This window comes from Myotis yumanensis, unplaced genomic scaffold, assembly GCF_028538775.1.
Source record: "Myotis yumanensis isolate MYYU_CA2020_CCGP unplaced genomic scaffold, mMyoYum1.0.hap1 SCAF_5, whole genome shotgun sequence".
In the NCBI taxonomy this organism is placed as follows: domain Eukaryota; kingdom Metazoa; phylum Chordata; class Mammalia; order Chiroptera; family Vespertilionidae; genus Myotis; species Myotis yumanensis.
In genome coordinates this window covers 95,847,268-95,867,656 of record NW_027223756.1, presented here as the reverse complement: position 1 = coordinate 95,867,656, position 20,389 = coordinate 95,847,268, and the positions used below count along the sequence as shown (strand labels likewise).

The following is a 20,389-nucleotide window of genomic DNA, read 5'->3' as shown; positions in this document are numbered from 1 at the left end:
AAATTGGGAAATGATTTCTTTTAGTAGGAATTTTTCTGTTCAAGTGGGGCATGCTTCTACCCAACCTGTGAAGGTGTCAATAAATACGTGTGTGTGCGCGTGTGTGTGTGTGTGTGTGTGTGTGTGTGATAGAGAGAAAGAGAGAGAGAGAGGGAGAGAGAGAGAGAGAGAGAGAGAGAGAGGCATTTGAATAAAGTCTATTTTCCAATCTTATCTTAGGTAGGTTCCCCATTTTTGGATAAGGATTAGGAGGGAAGGGGATCTTATTTCCCCTCCCAGGATATTAGTTTAGCATAAATTGCAAGCCTTTGTGGCTTCCTTGATAGTTTGGAGGAGCTCAAGTTCTTAAAGAGTCTATCAACTAGTGATGTCATTGCATCTCTGCCTAAATACAAGGAATCATAAAGCCCTTAAATGATTTTTCCATTGAGAGGTTTGAGGAAGAAGTAATCAGTGATTTAGTTCTCACCATCCCTCAGGATTTAGCTGACACCTTCATTCTTGAGCCCAGTCACGTTCCTTTTTTGTGTATTATGACCTTTGTTGGGGGAGATAGATTTCTATGGAAATAAGCTAGCCTGTAGTGGGTCTAATTGTGATGGTATCAACTAGGTTATTTCCTTTAATAATATCTGTGTCTCCCTTTTGGTGTCCTTTAAAGTAAATTGCAGCTACCTCCGCAGGTCCTGGTACTACTTGTAGAAGGGCAAGAATTTTCTGGTGATGTTGGATAGGGGAGATTTTGCTGTTAAGAGCCCCCACTCTTTCTATATTGCTGCATGGGCATGTAAAATGAGGAAGGCATATTTAGAATCTGTAAATATTAACTCTAAGTCCCTTCCCTGACTGTAGGGCTGTAGTTAAGGCAGTGAGCTCAGCCTTCTGAATCAAGGTGTTAGGAGGCAATACCTGGGTGTCAGTGACCTGACTGAGGTCTGCTACTGCATATTTGCTTTCTTAACTCCTTCCTTTATAAAACTGCCATCAGTTTACTGTATTTTAACTGGATTGTCTAGTGGCTGGTCTTTTAGATCATCTCTGCTGGAATAAACATAAATATGTTCTATTACCTCTCTACAGGAATGTGAAATTCTTTCTCTTTCATTCACAGACAGGAGAGTGGCTGGATTAAGAGTTTGGCATACTTTGAGAGTCACCAAAGGGGAGTCTAGGATTAAGGCCTGGTATCTAGTGAGGTACCCACCCCCTCATTAAGCATTGGTGACTTTTGATTTCTAAGATCCTTTAAACCTGGTGTGGGGTTAGGACTTCTAGTGGCTGTCTCAGGTTTAATTTTACAGCCTCCTTTACCAAAGGTGCTGAAGTTGCAATGGCCCTTGCACATCTTGGTCATCCTGCTGCCACTGAGACTAATTGGTTGAAAAGAGTAGGCCTTTGGCGTGTTTCTGGCTGAGAACTCTGAAGGCTATTCCCTGCTTTTCAGCCACATATAAAGTAAACTAGAGGCCCGGTACATGAAAATTCATGCACTTGGGGTGTCCCTCAGCCAGATCTACGCCCTCTCACAGTCTGGGACCCCTTGGGGGATGTCCACCTGCTGGCTTAGGCCTGCTTCTGGGGGGATCAGGCCTAAGCTGGCAATCAGATATCCCTCTGGCAGCCCAGGAGCCCTCAGGGGATGCCCAACTGACAACTTAGGCCTAAGCCACAGTTGGACATCCTTAGCACTGCTGAGGAGGCGGGAGAGGCTCCCGCCACTGCCACTGAACTTGCGGCCATCACCTGGCTTGTGGCTGAGTGGAGCTACCCCCTATGGGAGTGCACTGACCTCCACAGGGCAGCTCCTGCATTGAGCATCTGCCCCCTGATGGTCAGTGCGTGTCATAGCGACTGGTCGTTCCTAGTCATTCCACCGTTAGGGGAAATTTGCATATTACCTTTTTATTATATAGGATGATTTCTTGAGATTTGAGATCCCAAGTGCTGGGGCTATTTTGAGTAAATCTTGAATTTTTTCAAAGCCTATTGTGTGCCTGTCCATTCAATCAGATCAGTGTCAGGGCCTTTTATGGACTCATATAGGGGTTTAGTAATGAGTCCAAATCCTATTATCCAGATTTTGCAGAAATTTACCATGCCTATAAATGTCCTGAGCTGCTCTTTTTATGCCATCTAGAAGGAAAAATATGATGTCGTTCCTGTAGATGTGCCCGATTTGCCCTGGTTGGTAAAACCAATTAGGATCGGTGTGGGGGATTGCAGTCTGGCTGCTTATAAAAACTTTGAATATTGCTGGGATGCTCCCCAAATTTGGAGCTTTTCCTCAGTTGGCAGCATTGCGAAAGAAGGACAGTTAAGTCTTTCCAGATTAATAGTAAATTTTGGTTAAAGTTTGAAATTCCTCTATGAATTTTATAGGGTCCTATGAGATTCTACTAAGCCATGCCTTGACATTGAGAAGGGCACATGAACTTGGATGATTCTCAGAGGCCCTCCTGCTACCTTTAGGGGGCAGAGGAGTTTTTGTTCTGAAGGTTCATCAGGTACTGAGGGATGTAAGGGTTGATAAGCAGGTGGGGATGTTGGTACCGGGTTTCTGGTTCTGAATTTTCAAGTGTGAAGGCAAGTGTGCAGGTGATATTGCCTATTGTCTCCAGGGAAAGAGATTTCCTTCCCTGTAAAAGAGGAAGTAATTGGGCAGCAAAGGGAAACATGGTCGTCTCCAGCTGTTCCTTAGTCCCATCATGTGACCAGAACCTAGGATTGGGTGTGCGATCTCTTTGCCAGCCTTGGCATCCCAAGGCCCATGCCCTATAAATGTCCTGAGCTGCTCTTTTTATGCCTTCTAGAAGGAAAAATATGATGTGGTTCCTGCAGATGTGCCAGATTTTCCCTGGCACTTTGACAGGGGTGAAGGCCTTCCCAAAGACTACAATATTGTTAGTGTCTGGATTTGGAGTGCTACCCCATCTTCTGAGGGCAGCCTTACCAACAGTCACAGTGGTGATCAGGCACTGCTAGTTGGGTTTACTCTGCTCAGTCAGGTGGCCTTAACTCCACATGAAGGATCCACCAATAACGCCGTAAGTTCCTGGGTATAGACCTCGGGAATGAGAGCTTTTAAGACTCCAGGTCTCCAAAGATCCCAGTTTCTCTGTTGTAGGATAACTCATAATAGGTAAAGACTGGCCAGAGTCACCAACTTTGGGGAGAGAGATTTTCTTCCCTGTAAAAGAGGAAGTAACTGGGCTGCTAAGGGAAACAAGAGTATCCCCAGTTGTTCCTTGGTCCCATGGCACAACCAGAACCTAGGAAGTTGCATAGCTCCCTTTCCAGCCAGGGCATCCCAAGGCCCATACCCTGCCCCTGTTCTGAAGGAGCAAAGACCACCCTGAAGATTGATATAAAGAGAAATGTCTTGATGGCAGGAGCCATGGTACTGGGGAGGGAGCAGAGGGGGAGAGTTTTTGGGGAAGTAGCCAAGGGCAGGTCTAGATCCAGCACCAGAAAGGGCATGCAGTCAAATCAGCGAGGTGGGGAAGAGAGAAGAACTGAAGGTAGGGGAAAGAGAGAGAAGAACTGTGGTGGCAGCTGCACCCAGCTGTGTCTCTCCTGCCACTGGAGGAAGATGGAGCTAAAGGCAGAGAGTACTCGAGAGTCTGAAGAAAAGATCAGGAATTTCAGTCCCCACATAAGGGGCAGAAGAGCATTAAAGTATTAACCAGAGACAGCAACATCAGAGGCCAGCAAGGGGTATGAAAGGCCATTAGAGAAAGATTAATTAGAGCATCCCGGTATTTCCAACTAATCCTATTAGGGAACTGCTGTGGAGTTTGAGAAGGTGTTTCCTGAAGTACTGTGCCTTGTGGATGATTTTTGCTTGAGATTGGCAGGTAGCCTAGCACTTCTGGCCCATATGGTTACCAGATTATCCTCTCATGAGGGACTTCTTTATCATGGTGGCGGGTGCCCTAATAGCTCTCAAAGGCACAACCCATGCCCACCATTAAGTATGGCTGAAACACCTGGGACCAAGGCAGATTGGAAGAAAGTAAGATAGGAGACAGCTGATCCGCTAACTCAAAGGCAGTCAGGTCCTGGTTTTTTACTACAAGCCATGGCTCCTCCTGATCCCTTTGTAGTTGCCAAAAATTTTTACCAGAGGACCAAAAAGCTGTCTTTCCAGCCCATTTGGATGTTTTTGTCCATTTGGCGAGCGATGCCAGTTACTGCCCGGGGTTACTAGAAGGCTGAATCTTAATTCCACTTAATCAGGCTTGATCGTTTACTCAGATGTCTCCTTCCTCTTTTGTTAAGATCTAACTGCCTAACATTTTTATTGTTTGCTCAATATGCTAATCATGCTTTTGCACAAACTGTGACTGACTCTGCCCTCTACCTGGAATGCACTTCCCCAACTTCCTTGTCACCTCTGGCATCTCCACTGGACAGGATTCATTCTTCTGCATCTGCTGCATTGTATCATTATATATTTTCTTACTGAAGCATAAGCAATCTGACACACATCTATTTTCCTTCTTATGTACCTACACTTAGCCATATATAAATATTTATTAAATCCATGTATCCCTACACTTGGCCTGACAGAAAGCCACATGGTGCATACTCAATAGAAACATTAGCAAAAATAACATCTTTCTGGAGTATTTACTATAGGGTGCAGGGAAAGGGGCTGGTTCTGACCACCTTCAATGAATTTTCTCTTTTAATCCTTCCAACCTCCAAATGAAGAGGAGGATTCAGGGGAGACTTGCCCAGTGTAGGGAAGGCTTTGGGTTTAGGTGCTGTATACTTTGCTTTTCAAACAACTCAGCATCCTTTCTTAGCTAATTATATCTGATTATCTTGAAATTTACTGTTGCTATTTTAACTGTCTGGGAAAACTATTGGAGGGTTTTAGCTAGAGTGTGCCTATGAATATTCATAGACAGCAAGCTTCTGTATTAGAAACCGCACCCACATCTCTGCAGTATCTGCAGCATGAATAAGGGAATTCTCTGAAACTAATAGGGCTGCCTGCAGAATGCAAAGAAGGTCTTTGCTTTGCTGTCTTGACTTTTATATTAAAGCCCTTCTGATGGGCTTTTTGCATCATGAAAATGTTTTTAAGTTTCTTTTGTCTGTTTTGCATGAGTTGCCTAATCACAAAATCCTCATAAAATTAAAATGTTCATTTTTTAAAATCACAGATTGATATGTAGCTTTAAAAATATTACATATATTATCCCTGTATTATTTTAGGATGTGCAATGAGGTAACATTGTGCATATATACATGGTAATGAACACAGAAGGGTGGGAAATATACAGATAAATAAGATTGTTCATGCTAAGCATCTCAATGAAGTTATCATTTTGAATTTGAATTTGATATATGAATATAGGGGCATATATAAATGAGTTGATACATGGGTAAATATTGGCAACTCACTTAAAATCATATAACTAGCTAGCTGAATCCATTATGTATGTTTTATTCATATACACCATTCATGTCTGTCTACACCAAGCATGTCAAACTCAAAGGCTAACATGGACCAAATAAACAAGGCATGCGGCCTGTGGGTTGCGAGTTTGACATGCTTGGTCTACATTGTGTAGCACAAAGATCAATAGAAACTTCCTGATCCTCTGGGAAGTAAGGAGCCCTCCACACAATTGTTTTTTGTCAGTTTCTGTGGCCTAGATTCTCATGGCTTCCTCTACCTTATACATTGTCATTTAATTGCAAAAGTTGAAATTAATAGATCTTTGAGAACCTCCCACCACTCTCCCCGTCCCTGCCCATGCCAGTGAATCCACAGACATAAATAAATCAATGACCTGTAGACTTGCTGAAGTTTTCATTTGAGGGCAAGAACATTAAGCTGAACATAGAACTTCAAATTTCTTTTAGATATGTTTTTTTAAGTTCCTACCAGGATCTCTCTCTCTCTCTCTCTCTCTGAGCATTTAGCCTTTCTTAGTTGTCCTCTTTTTCCCTATTTTTCTTCAAAGAACTTCAGTTATTCTGTTAACTTGCAGTTTCTCAGCAAATTTGCATATCCCAAATTTGCTTATCCAAACCTGTTATCCAAACAAGATTTTCCTCACTAACATAATACAGCCTTTTTAAGAACTGTTGGGATAACATAAAACAAGTTTTTGTTGTTGTTTTGTTTTTGTTGGATACAGAATGCTCATTTTAAAGTACTAGTGCATCAGGGTTTCATTTTCGATCGCCTTCTCACATGGTGCTCTTCCTATATACCTTTCCTTCTCCCGTGTTTCAAACTCCCATTTCCACTGCAGTGATGTGCAAATTCGTCTCAACTTCCACCTCCTCCTGTGCTGCAAACCCACACACAGATCTGCATACTGGACCTATAGGTTGGAAGTCCCTCTAGCACCTTAAATTCCACAGAGCCCAGCAAATCTCACTATAGCCCACAAACAACCTATTTCTTCTTGTGCTCCTTATTTTGTTAATAGCACCATTATCTTCACAAATACCCAACCTAGAAATCTGGGAGCCATTAAGTTCTACTCTTCCTTACAAATAACATTGGATTACTAATGGAAATCTGTCTTGTCTAAAATCTATGGTTTCCTTTCCAGGCTCATTAGCCCTCCTTGACATCTTCGTTATTTTCCTCTTCCTAGGCTATGGAAACTACCAAATTAGTTGACTTGCACTTGGTCTCTTCCTATTTCAATCTATCCTCTTCCAAGTGCCAGATAAATCTTCCTATCCTACCAATCTGATGTTTACTCAGCTCCCCTGCCTCAAAGGTCAAGCCCAAGTATATGGAATAGAGTAGTTTCCCTTATTGGCAGTTTTGCTTCCCACCATTTCAGTTACCTGGAATCAACTGTGGTCTGAAAATATTAAATAAAAATAAACAATTGATAAGTTTTAAATCGTGCACCATTCTGACACATGTGATGAAGTGTTGAGCTGTCCTGCTTTGTCCCACCTAGAACATGAATCATCTCTTTGTGTGCACGTGGTAGATGCTACTACCCACCTGTTAGTCACTCAGTAGGCATTTTGGTTATCAGATCACCTGTCACAGTATCAAAGTGATTGTGTTTAATAATTCTTATTAACAGCCCCAAAGCACAAGAGTAGTGATGCTGGCAATTTGAATATGCCAAAGGGAAGCTAGAAAGTGCTTCCTTTAAGTGACAGGGTATGCATGTATAGAAATAAATATAGTGCTCATACTGGTAGGGTTCAGTGATATCTGTAATTGCAGGCATCCAATTGGGGTCTTGAAACGTATCTCCTGTGGATGAGGGGCAATTTACTATATTAAAGTATAATATCCTTCATAATCTGGCCCTGGGTGACTACCCTTATCTACTTCCGTTCCCTCCAGACGCCAATGCTGGGTCTAGCGCTCTAGCCTCTTTCTGCCTTTCTCTGTGACCTGCCACATTTGATGTTTGATGTCTCTATACTTGTGTAACTGTTGTTCCTTCTGCTTTGAAAGACCTTCCCCAATATATTTTTTCTTCTAACTGGCAAATGCCTACCATTTCTTCAAGACCCAAACCAAAATAATCTTTCTCTGAGAAGTCTTCCTTGATCCCTGTTTTTATCTCTCCTGCTTAGCATTAATTCCCTCTCCACATCTCTGTTTCCATAGCATTTTCTTCACCTCTTTATTAAAGCATTCATTGTCTGCTACTTTCTCTCATTTTCCCAATCAAGATGAGATCCATAAGCAGCTGTATAATTATTTCAATGATATTTACAGTGATTGAATGCCAGAAGTCTCTTCTGGGAACATACAAATTACAAACATTTTAGGATCAATCTTAATACTACATAATTCCCCTTTGGTTTTCTTTAAATATTAAAATATTTCATACCTACTTCAAGTCAGATATTAAAATAGCACTTTTCGGGAGTACTTTGTTAAATATTTTTTCAACACCTCTGCTAGATGCTGAGAATATAAGAGAAAAATCCAGATGAAGTTCTTGTCCTCATGGAGTTTATTTTGTAGTGCAAGAGAATGACAATATATAAGAAAATATAAAGTCTTCCAGATGGTGATAATAAATGTGGAGAAAAAATATAGGAATATAGAAAACATAGGGTTTATATAGAGTGTTATTTTATATGGAATGATCTGAGAAGACCTCTGAAAGGTAATGAGAGGAAATATTCAGAAGGAAAGAGAAAGAGAGAGAGAGAGAGAGAGAGAGAGAGAGGAAAGTCATCATATACTGAGGAAAACCCAATGCAAAGGTAACATGGACAGGCTGGATGTATTTAAGGAACAAAAGGAGGCAGTAGTAGAAGACGAGGTAGACAGGTAAGGCCAGATCATCATAAAACTTCTGGGGTTTATTTTGAATGATTTGGTACTACTGGAGGGTTTGGAGCAGATGAGTGACAGAGTTGACTTACTCTTTTAAAGAATCTCTCGGGTTGTTATGTGAACAGGAGACTGTATGAAGGCAAGGGCATAAGCAGGGAGAGTGGTAAGGAGTTTCTTATGATAAACCAGGGGAAGATGGCAGCAATTTCAAGTAGAGTTGTAGCAAAAGAGGTTGTGAAAAAGGCCTGGATTGTGGACATATTTTGAAGATAGCTCTGCAGGATTGATAATTTCATTATTGGGTGGAAAGAGAAAGAGGAAATAAAGGGAAATCCAAGGTGTTTTGTCTGAATGCATGAAGAATGAGATTACCATTTATTAAGATGCAAGAAGTGATAACTTTGGAAGGTGGGGATTGGGTAGTAAGGGTATAAAGAGTTTTGCTTGAAATATAGTAAGGCTCTACTAGCACTGTCTCTTGAAAATAAATTTGTTGCCTTTTTTTTCTTGTCAAGATGGCAAGAGACTTAAAGCTGCAGATGTGCATACCCTGTGTATTGCACACCCAGGTGGTTAGATTTGTAATGTGAAAGGGCTACTTGCCTCAAAGCCTAGTGTGTTTGAAGATGGAAGTTAAGTTTGCCAATGTCACAGACAGCTTGTCTACACTTCACAAAGATAAGGGCAATATTCTAATAGATAATTAACCCTCAAGGCAGTTTGGCTTGGATAGAACTGTCCCCAAAGAAAGCCTGCATTAATGCACAGACTTCTTTCTCATTTCCTGGAATTCTTCAACATATGTAAGTACCAATTCTGGCCAAGAGGCTTTCTGTGCTTGCTTATAAAGGGGGCTAATTTTGCCTCAAAAATAATGTCATCAATATTTTCTTTTCTTAAAATGATAGGCTACCCTGGAAGTTGAGGTTGACAAGTATAACTTTCAGGTATCTTGAACATACAGTATTTAATTAAATGCTGTTGCAGGCAAAAACTCTTTGAAGTAGGTTGGACCACCACAATTATGATTATTGTCAGCTAAGAAATCCAAATCCCTCCAAAAAAAAAGAGAAAAAAAAAAGAAGAAACTAAATTCTAGAAGCAGTGCACTGGCCAGTATGGCTCAGTTGGTTGGAGCATTGTCCCATACATCAAAAGCTCAGGAGGCCTATTCTAATCAGGGAACTAAGCTAGCTTGTAGGTTCAATCCCTGGTCAGGGTGCATTAAGGGAGGCAACAAATGATGTCCCTCTATCACATCGATGCTCTCTCTCTCTTTTTCTCTCTCTCGCCACCCCCCCCCCCCCAAAATCAGTAGATATGTCCTCAGATGAATATTACAAAACAACAAACAAAAACATTCTAGAAGCAGTAAGTAGCAAATCACATTTGCAAAGATTATTAGATCAGAGCTGGAATGAAGAACAACTAGTCTGAACTGGTAGTGCAGTATTTTTTACACAATAGCAAACAAATATAATCACTGAGCATTTAACTGCATTTTAAAATTTCTTATAGGTTTTTGTTTGGAACCGGCAGAAACCTCTGCAGTGAAGTTTATGTGTGTTGTTGGGAAGTAATTCAGAGGGGACTATTGGCAGGTTGAGAAGGGAATTGCTTGTATTGAGTGATCATAAAATATCTTATATAAGCTGTTGGAGACCATCCAGTTCTTTCTGGTTGCAGAGAAACTTGTCCTCTAACTCCTGGAAACAGAAATTTTAGACTCAACCAATGAAGCTGAAGGTAATAGCATTACCTCATTGAAAGTGTGTTTCATTGGCTGTTCACTTTTCAAGTAACTTTAAGATAGTTTCTAATACTTTAACCCTTGTGTTTATAAATCCTGTGTAGTGCAGTATTAGAGCTAGTTCTTGATACTAAGGACATTCTGTGTGATATCACATATGGTTAGATTAAAGAAGCAAATGCCACTTATTTCCATTCAAAACTTAAAACAATACCAATGGTCAATTTGATTTTTAAAAACTTAATTTTCTTTCTGCTGAATCATACTATCTCTATTTGCTTGCTAGAAAAATTAGTCCTTGAAAAAAAAGTGCAGAGAGAGTCATAAGCTGATATCTGTTATGTGTACCACACCCTGTAGCTTCTGAAATACCCAATGGGCAAGTTGGGGGTAGTGCAGGGTTTAGGTGCTGGAGAGGGGAGTTGAAATCTGTGTATGTGGAAAAAAAAGATAAATACAGCTAAGGGATAGGAGAATGTTTAAAGGAACCCAAAGATGTAAGACTCAAGTAGTTTATCAAGAGCAGATATTTACTCCCCATCTTCTTAATCCCACTAATCTTTTAGGCAAAAGTAAAATATAGCTTCTATTTAAAACTATTTTAGCAATGGCTGGTGTGCACCAAAGGGTTATGGGTTTGATTCTCATCAAGGGCACGTACCCGGACCTTGGTTGTGGGTTTGCTCCCTTGCCTCCGATTGGGGCAGGTGCAGGAGGCAACCAATCGATGTGTCTCTCTCACATTGATGTTTCTCTCTCTCTTTCCCCCTCCCCTCCTTGCCTCCCTTCTACTCTCTCACTGAAAAGCAATGGAAAAAATATCTTCCAGTGAGGATTAATAACAACAAAAATTAGTAAAAAAGTTAAATACAATGATTTTAACTAGTCTTACCTCACATTTTGATCCATTTGTCCTGTTTCATGATAGCTCTGTGCTAATATTGTGACCTAGTATATTGCTATCCAACACTTTCTATCTTGTGTTGTCAATTCTATGAGTTTAAGATTTAGGAGTTACAATTTTTGCATCTTTCTTAGAACACAGCTTAATAAAAATCTGAAGGCTGGTTAATATGATGATGAGTGAGTCAGAAGTCAGGAATACTTTTTTTTTCTTTTAAACATTGATTTTAGAGAAAGAGGAAGGGAGAGGGGTAGAGCGAGAAAAGCTTCCATCAGTTACCTCCCTCATGTGCCTCAACTGGGGGAGGGGGAGAGATCAAACCTGCAACCTGAATATGTGCCCTGACAGGGAAGTGAACCCACGGCCCTTTGGTGCATGGAACGATGCTCCAACCAACTGATCCACACTGGCCAGGGCAATAACCATACTTCTTAATAGCTAACGGGATGAGGAAAGTCCACTCCAGAGAAAAAGACCTGGGTGTTTTTTGTTTTGTCTCTTTCTTAGTTCACAGACGTAGTTTCTCAGAGTTTTAAAGTTACTGAAGGTATAATGACTTTGGAAAAGATCTAGATTTGACACCTAGCTCTATCACTTTCTGTGTTGTAATTCTGGATAAGCTATTTAAATTCCATGAGCTTCAGTTTCCTAGTCTGTAAAACTGAGACAAATGGAGCCTAGTACCCAAAATAGTTGTAGGGATTATAGGAAGGCATGTAGATACACCCACCTTACTATCATTTCCTCCTCCTCCTCCTCCTCCTCCTCCTCCTCCTCCTTCTCCTACTTCTCCTCCTCCTCTTTCTTCTTCTTCTTCTTCTTCTTCTTCTTCTTCTTCTTCTTCTTCTTCTTCTTTTTTTTTTTTTTTTTACCATCTTCCCTTTCCTCAGGGTTAGAAAATAGATTTTGTAATTAGCAGGACTTTTCTGGTATCACCTCCTACTTTACTCATTCCTGCTCAATTATGAGTGCTAAAACCCTGCACTTCTGGCTTAACTTACTTCTAAATCTCTAGCCAATCCCCATCCAAACAGAAAAAAGAACCTTGACTGCATCCAACTTCCCAATGACTGGATCTTGAATTAAATTTGTGTCACTAATATTCACCTCTGATGAACCTTGAACATCTGAATGTCACAGGCTACAGTCTCCAGCTTTACCTCTGAAGCATACCTCTTTGTTCCAAATGGCTGGGTATTGTCTCCCTGCTCAACTTCTCAGTTCCATAATGAGCTGAGAATCTTCACCTCAACTCTAATTTCCTTTACTAGGACCTAGACCTTGTTGCTGGCACCTGTTATTCTTTAGGAAGGAGCTGTGCTATCAGGCTAAGGAGTCTCATATCATGAGCCACAGGATTGCCCCTGATTCTCTGTTATCACTGATCATAGTGACCTGCTTGTCTTGATCTCTCTGCAATTGCTTTGGATGGCTGAACCCCCAGTTAGCACACACATTCTTCAAGATCAATTAATCCAGTCACTCTTTTTTTGTTCATCCATTCTTCCATCCACTTTCTGAGCATGTATCTCTGCTTGAAACCCTTGCCTAAGCTCTAGGATGCAGAGTTGAATATCCTAGAGAGTTAGTTCCATTGGTCTTGACCTGACCATGTCTTAGCTTCACCTTGTACTGCACTGATCCCAATATGACTCTTAGCTGAGCCAGAATTATCCTTAAATGCCACCTTATATCTTTTACAGGCAAAGATATTCAAATAGGAAATGAAGAAAATGTTAACAGATACAAATACAAATTGAGTAATTTGGATATGTCCTGGAATTTTAAATTCACCTGAAAGCAAATAAGCAAGTGGTTTTCCCTAAGTTGAATTATTTACACTAAAATAAACAGGTAAACAAACTAATGGGTTAAAAACAGAAAAATCTTTAAAAATATAGTTAAGTAACATACTGCACTTGGCTAGAGAGAGACAGCGCATTGACAAAACAAATTTAATGTAGGACTCTGTCTTCTCTCAATAAATGCTCTAGTCGTAATAGATGGCTGATTTGTTATAGTCCTAATAAGTTAATGGAAATGATCACAATCTTTCCAAGTATTTCTTGTTTTTATTTTAAAAATCAATGTCCAGCTTTCCATCAAATTATTGTAAAGAATGAAGCCAGTATGTAGACTGTGGAGTCTGCCAGAGTGTCTATTTAAAATGACCTAATACAAGGACACATACCCTAATGCCTTTGTCATTCTCCAGTGCTCTCCCCACTGGCAGCCAGATTTGTGTGCTCTGAGCCAGCCCTGACAGGAACAGGGGCTATTGTTGGCAGGTGGTCCTCTCTGGTTAGATGGGATGAAGTCATATTCTCCAGCCTGAAGTCCAATGGTCCCATAGGTTGACCTTGGATCTTTTATGTGGAGGGGAGCAGACATCAAAGCCAGAATGTCAGCCTGGCCCATGGAACTCCAATTTCACTCCCGTGTTAGAGCTCTTCTGTCCGAATCATTACCTCCCTTCCAATTGTTTTTTCTTATAGTTTATCTATCTTTCATGATTAAGATTCTGTTGTTCTAGTAGCTTGTTAATGAATTTATTTTCACAATGAATACTTATTGAGCAGTTACAATGTGCCAGAAAGGTGCTGGATTAGAATAGGAACCAGTGAGAGTCCTTACCCTCACGGAGCTTACAGTCTTTTGAGGTGACAGATGTTTCACATGACATTACTACAAAGTGTAGTGAGTGTTAGCAGGGCAAGTATAAATCCTATCTCCTCTAGGGCTCCGTCTTGAATTCTGCTCAGTGAGGAACTTTCCTAGAAGCATAACAACAGTTTATCTGATTGCCAAGAACCCTGACCATCCCTCCTTCATATTCCCCACACTATGTCCTCTCTACCTGGTCCTGTTTCTCAACAATGATCACTTAAAACCTCACAACTGAGGTCTGTTTCATTATTTCACTGTCCTTGAGCTGCATGGTTATCTCTTCAGCTGGCCTCTGTAGCAGTCAGTTACTCCTAGCAAAGCCTGCCATTTTGCTCCGGGCTACCACTCTGTCTCACTCTCCCTCTTAGCTTCCTGTGCAAAATTCCCTGGATTCTATGCCTATCAGCCCACTAGGCTCCAAAGATTTCTGCAAATACATCTTCATGCGGACCTTGACTTGGCACTGACTTTCTCTGTAGCTAAAGCTTGTCAGCGCCTTCCTAAGATACAATGCAGTGTTTTTTTAAGGAACTTTCGATCTCTAACAGAAAGCCTGATTCATTTTAAGGCCACTGCTCTACTAGATACTTCATTAATGAGGTATGCACTGTTTTCTTATGTGCAAAATAAAGATAATGAGTGTGATTTAAGGATCAAAAAGAGATGATGCATGGAAAAGTACTTTCAACTGCAATGCACCATATCCATGTAAAATACTTTTATGGTTGCTTGATAAGGGCTGCCCTGGTAAGATGAAAGAAGCATTAAAGCCATCAAGACTGGCTTGCCCAAGAAGTAAACTTTGTTCTGCTTTGGGTGTCAGTTTTCTTTTATTACATGCAAGATTTGGGCTGGATGACTTTCCAGCATTAATATTGATTCCATAATACTATTGTATCTTATTGATGCTTAAATATTTCAGTAAGATCAATTTATAAACAAATCCACTACCCACAAACACTCATTATTCAAAGGCCGGTACAAGAAATTGTACTGAGTGCTAGGGACATACAAGGGGTTCACATCTGATCATGACTACAGAAGGATTCTCTGACTTGGAAGACAAGCAGCATGTATGGGAAGGTATACCTGCCAGCATGCAGCTAAGTGTTACATCAGAATAAGATACTGTACTAGAAGTGAAGAATTGGAACAAATTTCTACTAAGAACCAATGCTTTTACATAATTAAATTCTCATAATAACTGTGCAAGATTTACATTGGTATTCCTATTTTGCAAATGAAAGCTATGAAACTGAAATAAGGTCCTTAATTTATCAAGCTAAAATAGCTAGTATCTAGAAAGCAGCTTTATAAAAAAAGTATATAGGTTTTTCCACTAAAGACTTTGGTATTGTAGAAATTACTAGTTCCTTAGCACATAGCCTACAACCGAAATTAGAAAGCTTTGGGGAAGAAAAAGCGTTACTGTTACAAATTACTCTGGAACAACAGACATAAAACAAAAATGACCTGGGTAAACTAGGATGTATGACCATCCGACCTATTATGTTTTATTCAAATGATATCACTGGGGAGGAAAGATGTAAGAGTAATTTAGAGCAGGATTGAAGGCAAGTGTCCATGTCAAGAACTTGGTGGAAGAGCCATATGGGTCTCTGCTCTCCTACCTTCTTCAGCTGTGTTTCTCCGACCTTCAGTAATAACGTTTAATAGTCCTTAGCTGTAGAGCAGAGGTCCTCAAACTTTTTAAACAGGGGGCCAGGCCAGTTCACTGTCCCTCAGGCCGTTGGAGGGCCGGACTATAGTTTAAAAAAAAAAACTATGAACAAATTCCTATGCACACTGCACATATCTTATTTTGAAGTAAAAAAACAAAAAGGGAACAAATACAATATTTAAAATGAAGAACAAGTAAAGTTAAATCAACAAACTTACCAGTATTTCAATGGGAACTATGGGCCTGCTTTTGGCTAATGAGATAGTCAATGTCTGGTTCCATATTTGTCACTGCTAGTAGTAACAAGTGATGCAAGTGTGCATCAGTTAGTCTAGATCTGGTTGGATATTTCAGATGTTTCATTCTGGAAAAAGGCTCTCCTAACTTCAAAAAAAAAAAAAAAGGCTCTCCTAACTTCAAAAAAAAGCCCTACTAACTGCAAAATAAAAAAAAAAAATAGACCTCCTAACTTCAAAATAAATAAATCCTATCTTGTTCTTACCTCGGTCCTCAGGCAGCAGCAGGCTCTGCACAGGCAAGCATGTGACTCGACCAATCACACCCAGACTGAGGAGGAGTCGAGGGACAGAGAGAAGGAGGGGAGTCAGAGAGTGCGGTGCACATTCCATACATGCGCACTGCGGGCCTGGGAGAGTTGGCTGCTAAGCAACAGGTAGCTGTGGCAAAAACACCCCTCAGGCGGATAAATGTTTTCGGTGGGCCGCATGTGGCCCGAGGGCCATAGTTTGAGGACCCCTGGTGTAGAGTGTCAATAGCGTATAGTGCTTCTTCCTTCATAAACCCAGCAGTTATTTGTTTGAAGCTTCCAATGAGTTAATACAGTGGTAATAACCTTGGGGTTGCAGGTGGTAGGTCCCCAAATGAACCTATAAGCTTACATAGTCACCGTTGTACCTTATTTCTGCTAGCTGTCTTGGACTTGTTACATCAAAAACAGGAGTGTTTAGAAGTTATCGACTGGCCTAGGTTTGCGTTTTCACTTCCCCTAACTGTGTGACATTTTAAAGTTACGTAATTTGTCTTTGACTGAGTTTTCTAATCAGTAAAAAGGGGATAATTATAGACGCTACCTGATAGGCCATTGCTTACAAAAGTATTAGGTACTTTTAGTATTAGTATTAGATAATTCGAATTCACATTTCTTTCTGCCAAGTGGAGACTGGGATAAATAGCTCAGTACATATGATTCACTGACACTTGACCAAAATATCATTATTAGTAGAGCAATGGATTTGAAGTTATAAGTATTGGGTGAATGCTTTTGGCCTCAGCATGTTACCTCTCTGAGTCTGTTTCTTATCTGTATAAACTGAAGCTAACACTTACCTTCACAGAGTGATGTTCACCTCGCAGGGTCATTATGAACACCAGAATAAAGTATTTGTTATTCTGAAGAGAGCTACCTAAAAGTAAATGCTTATACATTTTAATTCCAATATTTTACAAATTATTTAAAAATTTACTTTTAATAAAATGTATATGGCACTTGGAAACTTTCAAATATTTTAAAATATAAAGATACTTTAACTTAACAGGTGAATTGGCAGAATTGGATTAAGATTTAAAATAAAAACCAAAATGAACAGTTTTCGGTGAAATAAATTGTGTTCAGAGTTTGCTTCTGAAACAAAGAGTCATCAGGAGACTAATTGGATTCAAGCTGCTCATCATATCCAAGCCTTTGAAGAATTGCACCCTGTTGTATATGTAGTTCATGTTCCAAAACTGAAATATACATCAAGAAATACAGAATGAAAACCTAATCAGATTAGAGTATCTCTGCTTGGAAGGGACTAATGTGGTGCATTGCAGAGACATCTGTGTGGCAATGCTGACCCAGGTGTAGAAGTCAGCTTCAACTCCCACTTGCTCCCTTGGTCAAGCAGCCATAGAAACCAGGAGAACCAGAGCTCAGCAGCAGGCCAGAAGGGGTCCCCTCGGCATTTTTCTGGAGAAAAGTGATGAGTCAGGGGAGAGAGAAAGGTCTCTCTACTGCTGTGAGTTGTTATAGAAATCAGGTTAAAAGCAGAAGTCCCCAAGTAAAAATCCTGTTAAAGCAAATGATCAAAAAAATGTAATTTTGTGTAAAATCTGTATTGTAAAAGGGCATGCTGAGATTAATATTCACTGATATTGAAAGAGAGGTGTGTGCTTCAATCAGCATTCCCAAGGCATGTGTGGATTCTGAGTGCTTGATGCCGTAATGCCATTATCTTGCTCATTATTCCCATCAGGAGGGACAGTCCCATTTTCCAGTTGGGGAAGCATTGAGTTAACTGCCCTAAGCCCACAAACTGGCAATTTCCAGGCTTGTTCTTTCTTGCTAGTAAACGCCACCATCATTCAAATATGTCAAACAGAGAAATTTATAAAATGCACTTAAAACTTAAGTGGTTGAAAGAGCTCATTGTTGCCTAGCAACAGAGCTTCCAGAGATAAGTAATGTGACATGCTGAAGTGATCTCTAGAGAAGAGGGGAAACCTTGCTTCTAGCTGTAGCTTTTTCACTATATTAGGTGGGAAAGCATTGGGGGCGGGGGGCGGTGGAGAAACTCAATGATAAAATGATGTCCTTGAACTAGATGGTCAATAGGCTTCTTTCACCATTTTATCTATGACTAGAGACCTGGTGCATGGATTTGTGCACTGGTGGGGTCCCTCAGCCTTGCTTGCACCCTCTTGTAATCTAGGATCCCTCAGGGGATGTTGGAGAGCCAGTTTCAGCCCAATCCCCACAGGCCAGGCCGAGGGACACCACCAGTGCATGAATCCGTGTACCAGACCTCTAGTATGCATATAAGATCTTTGGTTAATCTCTTCTCACCCTCTCCCCTCCCTCTTCCCTCTGAGATTCATCAGTCTGTTCCATGTTTCCATGCCTGTGAATTGAGCATCTGCCTTCTGGTGGTCATTACACATCATAGCTACCTGCCAGTCAGCTGATAGGCCTGGTTGTTTAGGCTTTTATATATATATAGACTAGAGGTTCGTTGCACAAAGAGATTCGTGCAATAGGCCTTCCCTTCCCCTGGCTGCTGGCACCAGTTTTCCTCCGGCACCTGGGACCCAGACCTTCACTCTGGCCAGAGCCTTCAGTCTCCGCTCCACCGCTTTGTGCCTATGTATGCAAATTAACCACCATCTTTGTTGGGTTAATTTGCATACTCTCCTGGTTGGCTGGTGAGCTTAGCGGAGGGATGGTCAATTTACATGTTTGTCTATTATTAGGTAAGATTGGATGAGCCATGAAGTTATTACAGCCTTAGCCTCTGAAACATGGCACTTGGGCTTACATACTGAATTTATAATCAATTACAGTATCTTTGGCCATTTCCAAATCAAAAATCTTACCTGTTTATGTAAGGTACCATAAAGAGTTAATATGCGGTTCCTTTGCATGATTTCTTTAAGAACAAATATTTCTTGAGCAAGCATAGTATGCAAGGCACTGTACTTGTGCTAAGGGAGTAAAGATAAGTAAATCACGAATTCTATCTTCCAGGAGCTCCTAGCCCTGTAGAGGTCAGGAAAATGTACACAAATATCTTTGAAACCAGACACATTCATGAAACTTGGAGTGGCCTTAAAGGTCACCTACCAAAGAGTCTTTTCATCAGCCCCCCTTGAGATCTGGAAAGCTTTTATTTTATGACAAGGTTATATTGTGGTGAGTCTTGAAAAGTCTTATGCATCTGCCATATCTTAACAAAAAAGAAATTGAGGCTCATGTTAGATCACACAGCTAGTAAATGACAAAGGAACAATTCAAACTCATGCTTTCTGATTATATATTTAGTATTTTTCTGCAAAATATAAGGTGGAAATTGATAGATGTACACAAGAGGTATGAAAACAAAGGATGGTCTTTGAAAGGAGGGAGAAGTCACATCAGGAAGGAATTAGGAAAAAAAAACATGGAAGAGGTGGCATTTGAATTACACATTGTAGGACACATTGACTTAGGTCTCTGAAGATGGTAGGAAAGAAATCTTGCCAGAGGGAATATTGTGAACAAAAGAAACCAAATATGGATAGTAAGACCATATGGTCCAGAGGCCTTGATTTTATTCAGTATGAAATTGATAGAAATTAACATTTTTTTTTAGCAAAAGATTGGCATCATCATATTTATGGTCTTAAAGAAGTTATATTTATAATAGGTATAAAATGCCTTTGTAAAGATCAGTTAGGTGGCTGCTGCAGTTGTCCAGGAAAAGGCATGAAGGCATGAGTATTATCAGGTAGGGAGAAAAGAATGGTGTCAAATAATTTTAGAAGCAGCAAGAATGGTATTGTGGGACTAGGTGAGGAAGTGCTTAAGTGACCACACTGCCTTAGGTCTGGTGACAGGACGGCAGTGATGTCAGGGCCAAAACTATAGATTTTGGCATCATCTACCCACAGGAAAATATTACTAGGTTGAAGGTAGATAAATGGGCAAAGAAATGATCATCTATTATCTATAAATTGGTGTTCACCAAATAAAGTAGCAAGGACCATATTTTATGCTTCAAGTATACTTTCAGAAAAATGCAGATATTAAACATGAAAATGTCTTTTCCAAGAGCAATTTAATAGGGCAGAAAGTACATTTCCAAAGAAAACCTCATATCCTATCTTAGTCTCTTTCTTTTCTCCCCAGAGGTAACCACTATTCCCACTTAGTTTTGCTTGGTTTCGCCCTTTATAGAAACAAAATCATCTAGCATATACTCTTTTGTGTTATTTTTCTTTTATTCAAAATTGTGCCTATAAAGTCTTCTATAATATTCTATGTATCAGCAAATCATACTTTTTCATTCCCCAAAGTAAATGCTAATGAGGCCTAAGTCCTATATAGTTAGCTGGGCTTTAGCTCCAATTTCCAATGCCATTAGGACCTGGGGTGCCCTTCAGGAACCAGAGACAGAAGCCCAGGCCTGTGGTCTAGAAACTGATGGTTGACGTTAGTGCAAAACTGCAGCTCAATTGACAACTGAATGTGAATAACTACAAATAGAACAGACTCTGAGCTTGGTGAAGTAGGACCAATTCTTGACTCTATGTAAGGGTGCCAGCCAGTTTCCTCATGGA

The 20,389-nt window shown here is 40.3% G+C and overlaps 1 protein-coding gene across 1 annotated transcript in view; it reads right to left on the bottom strand.

Moving 5' to 3' along the window:
- Positions 1-2,465: 2,465 nt before the first annotated feature.
- The window catches only part of ADAM7 (ADAM metallopeptidase domain 7), a 91,045-nt gene continuing 73,121 nt past the window's right edge, over positions 2,466-20,389 (bottom strand). Inside the window, exons 22-23 of the mRNA XM_070417028.1 lie at positions 18,668-18,775; positions 2,466-2,636 (exon numbers count right to left, since the gene is read on the bottom strand). Coding sequence (XP_070273129.1) covers positions 2,466-2,636; positions 18,668-18,775 — 279 coding nt within the window. The remainder of the gene's footprint in view (positions 2,637-18,667; positions 18,776-20,389) is intronic.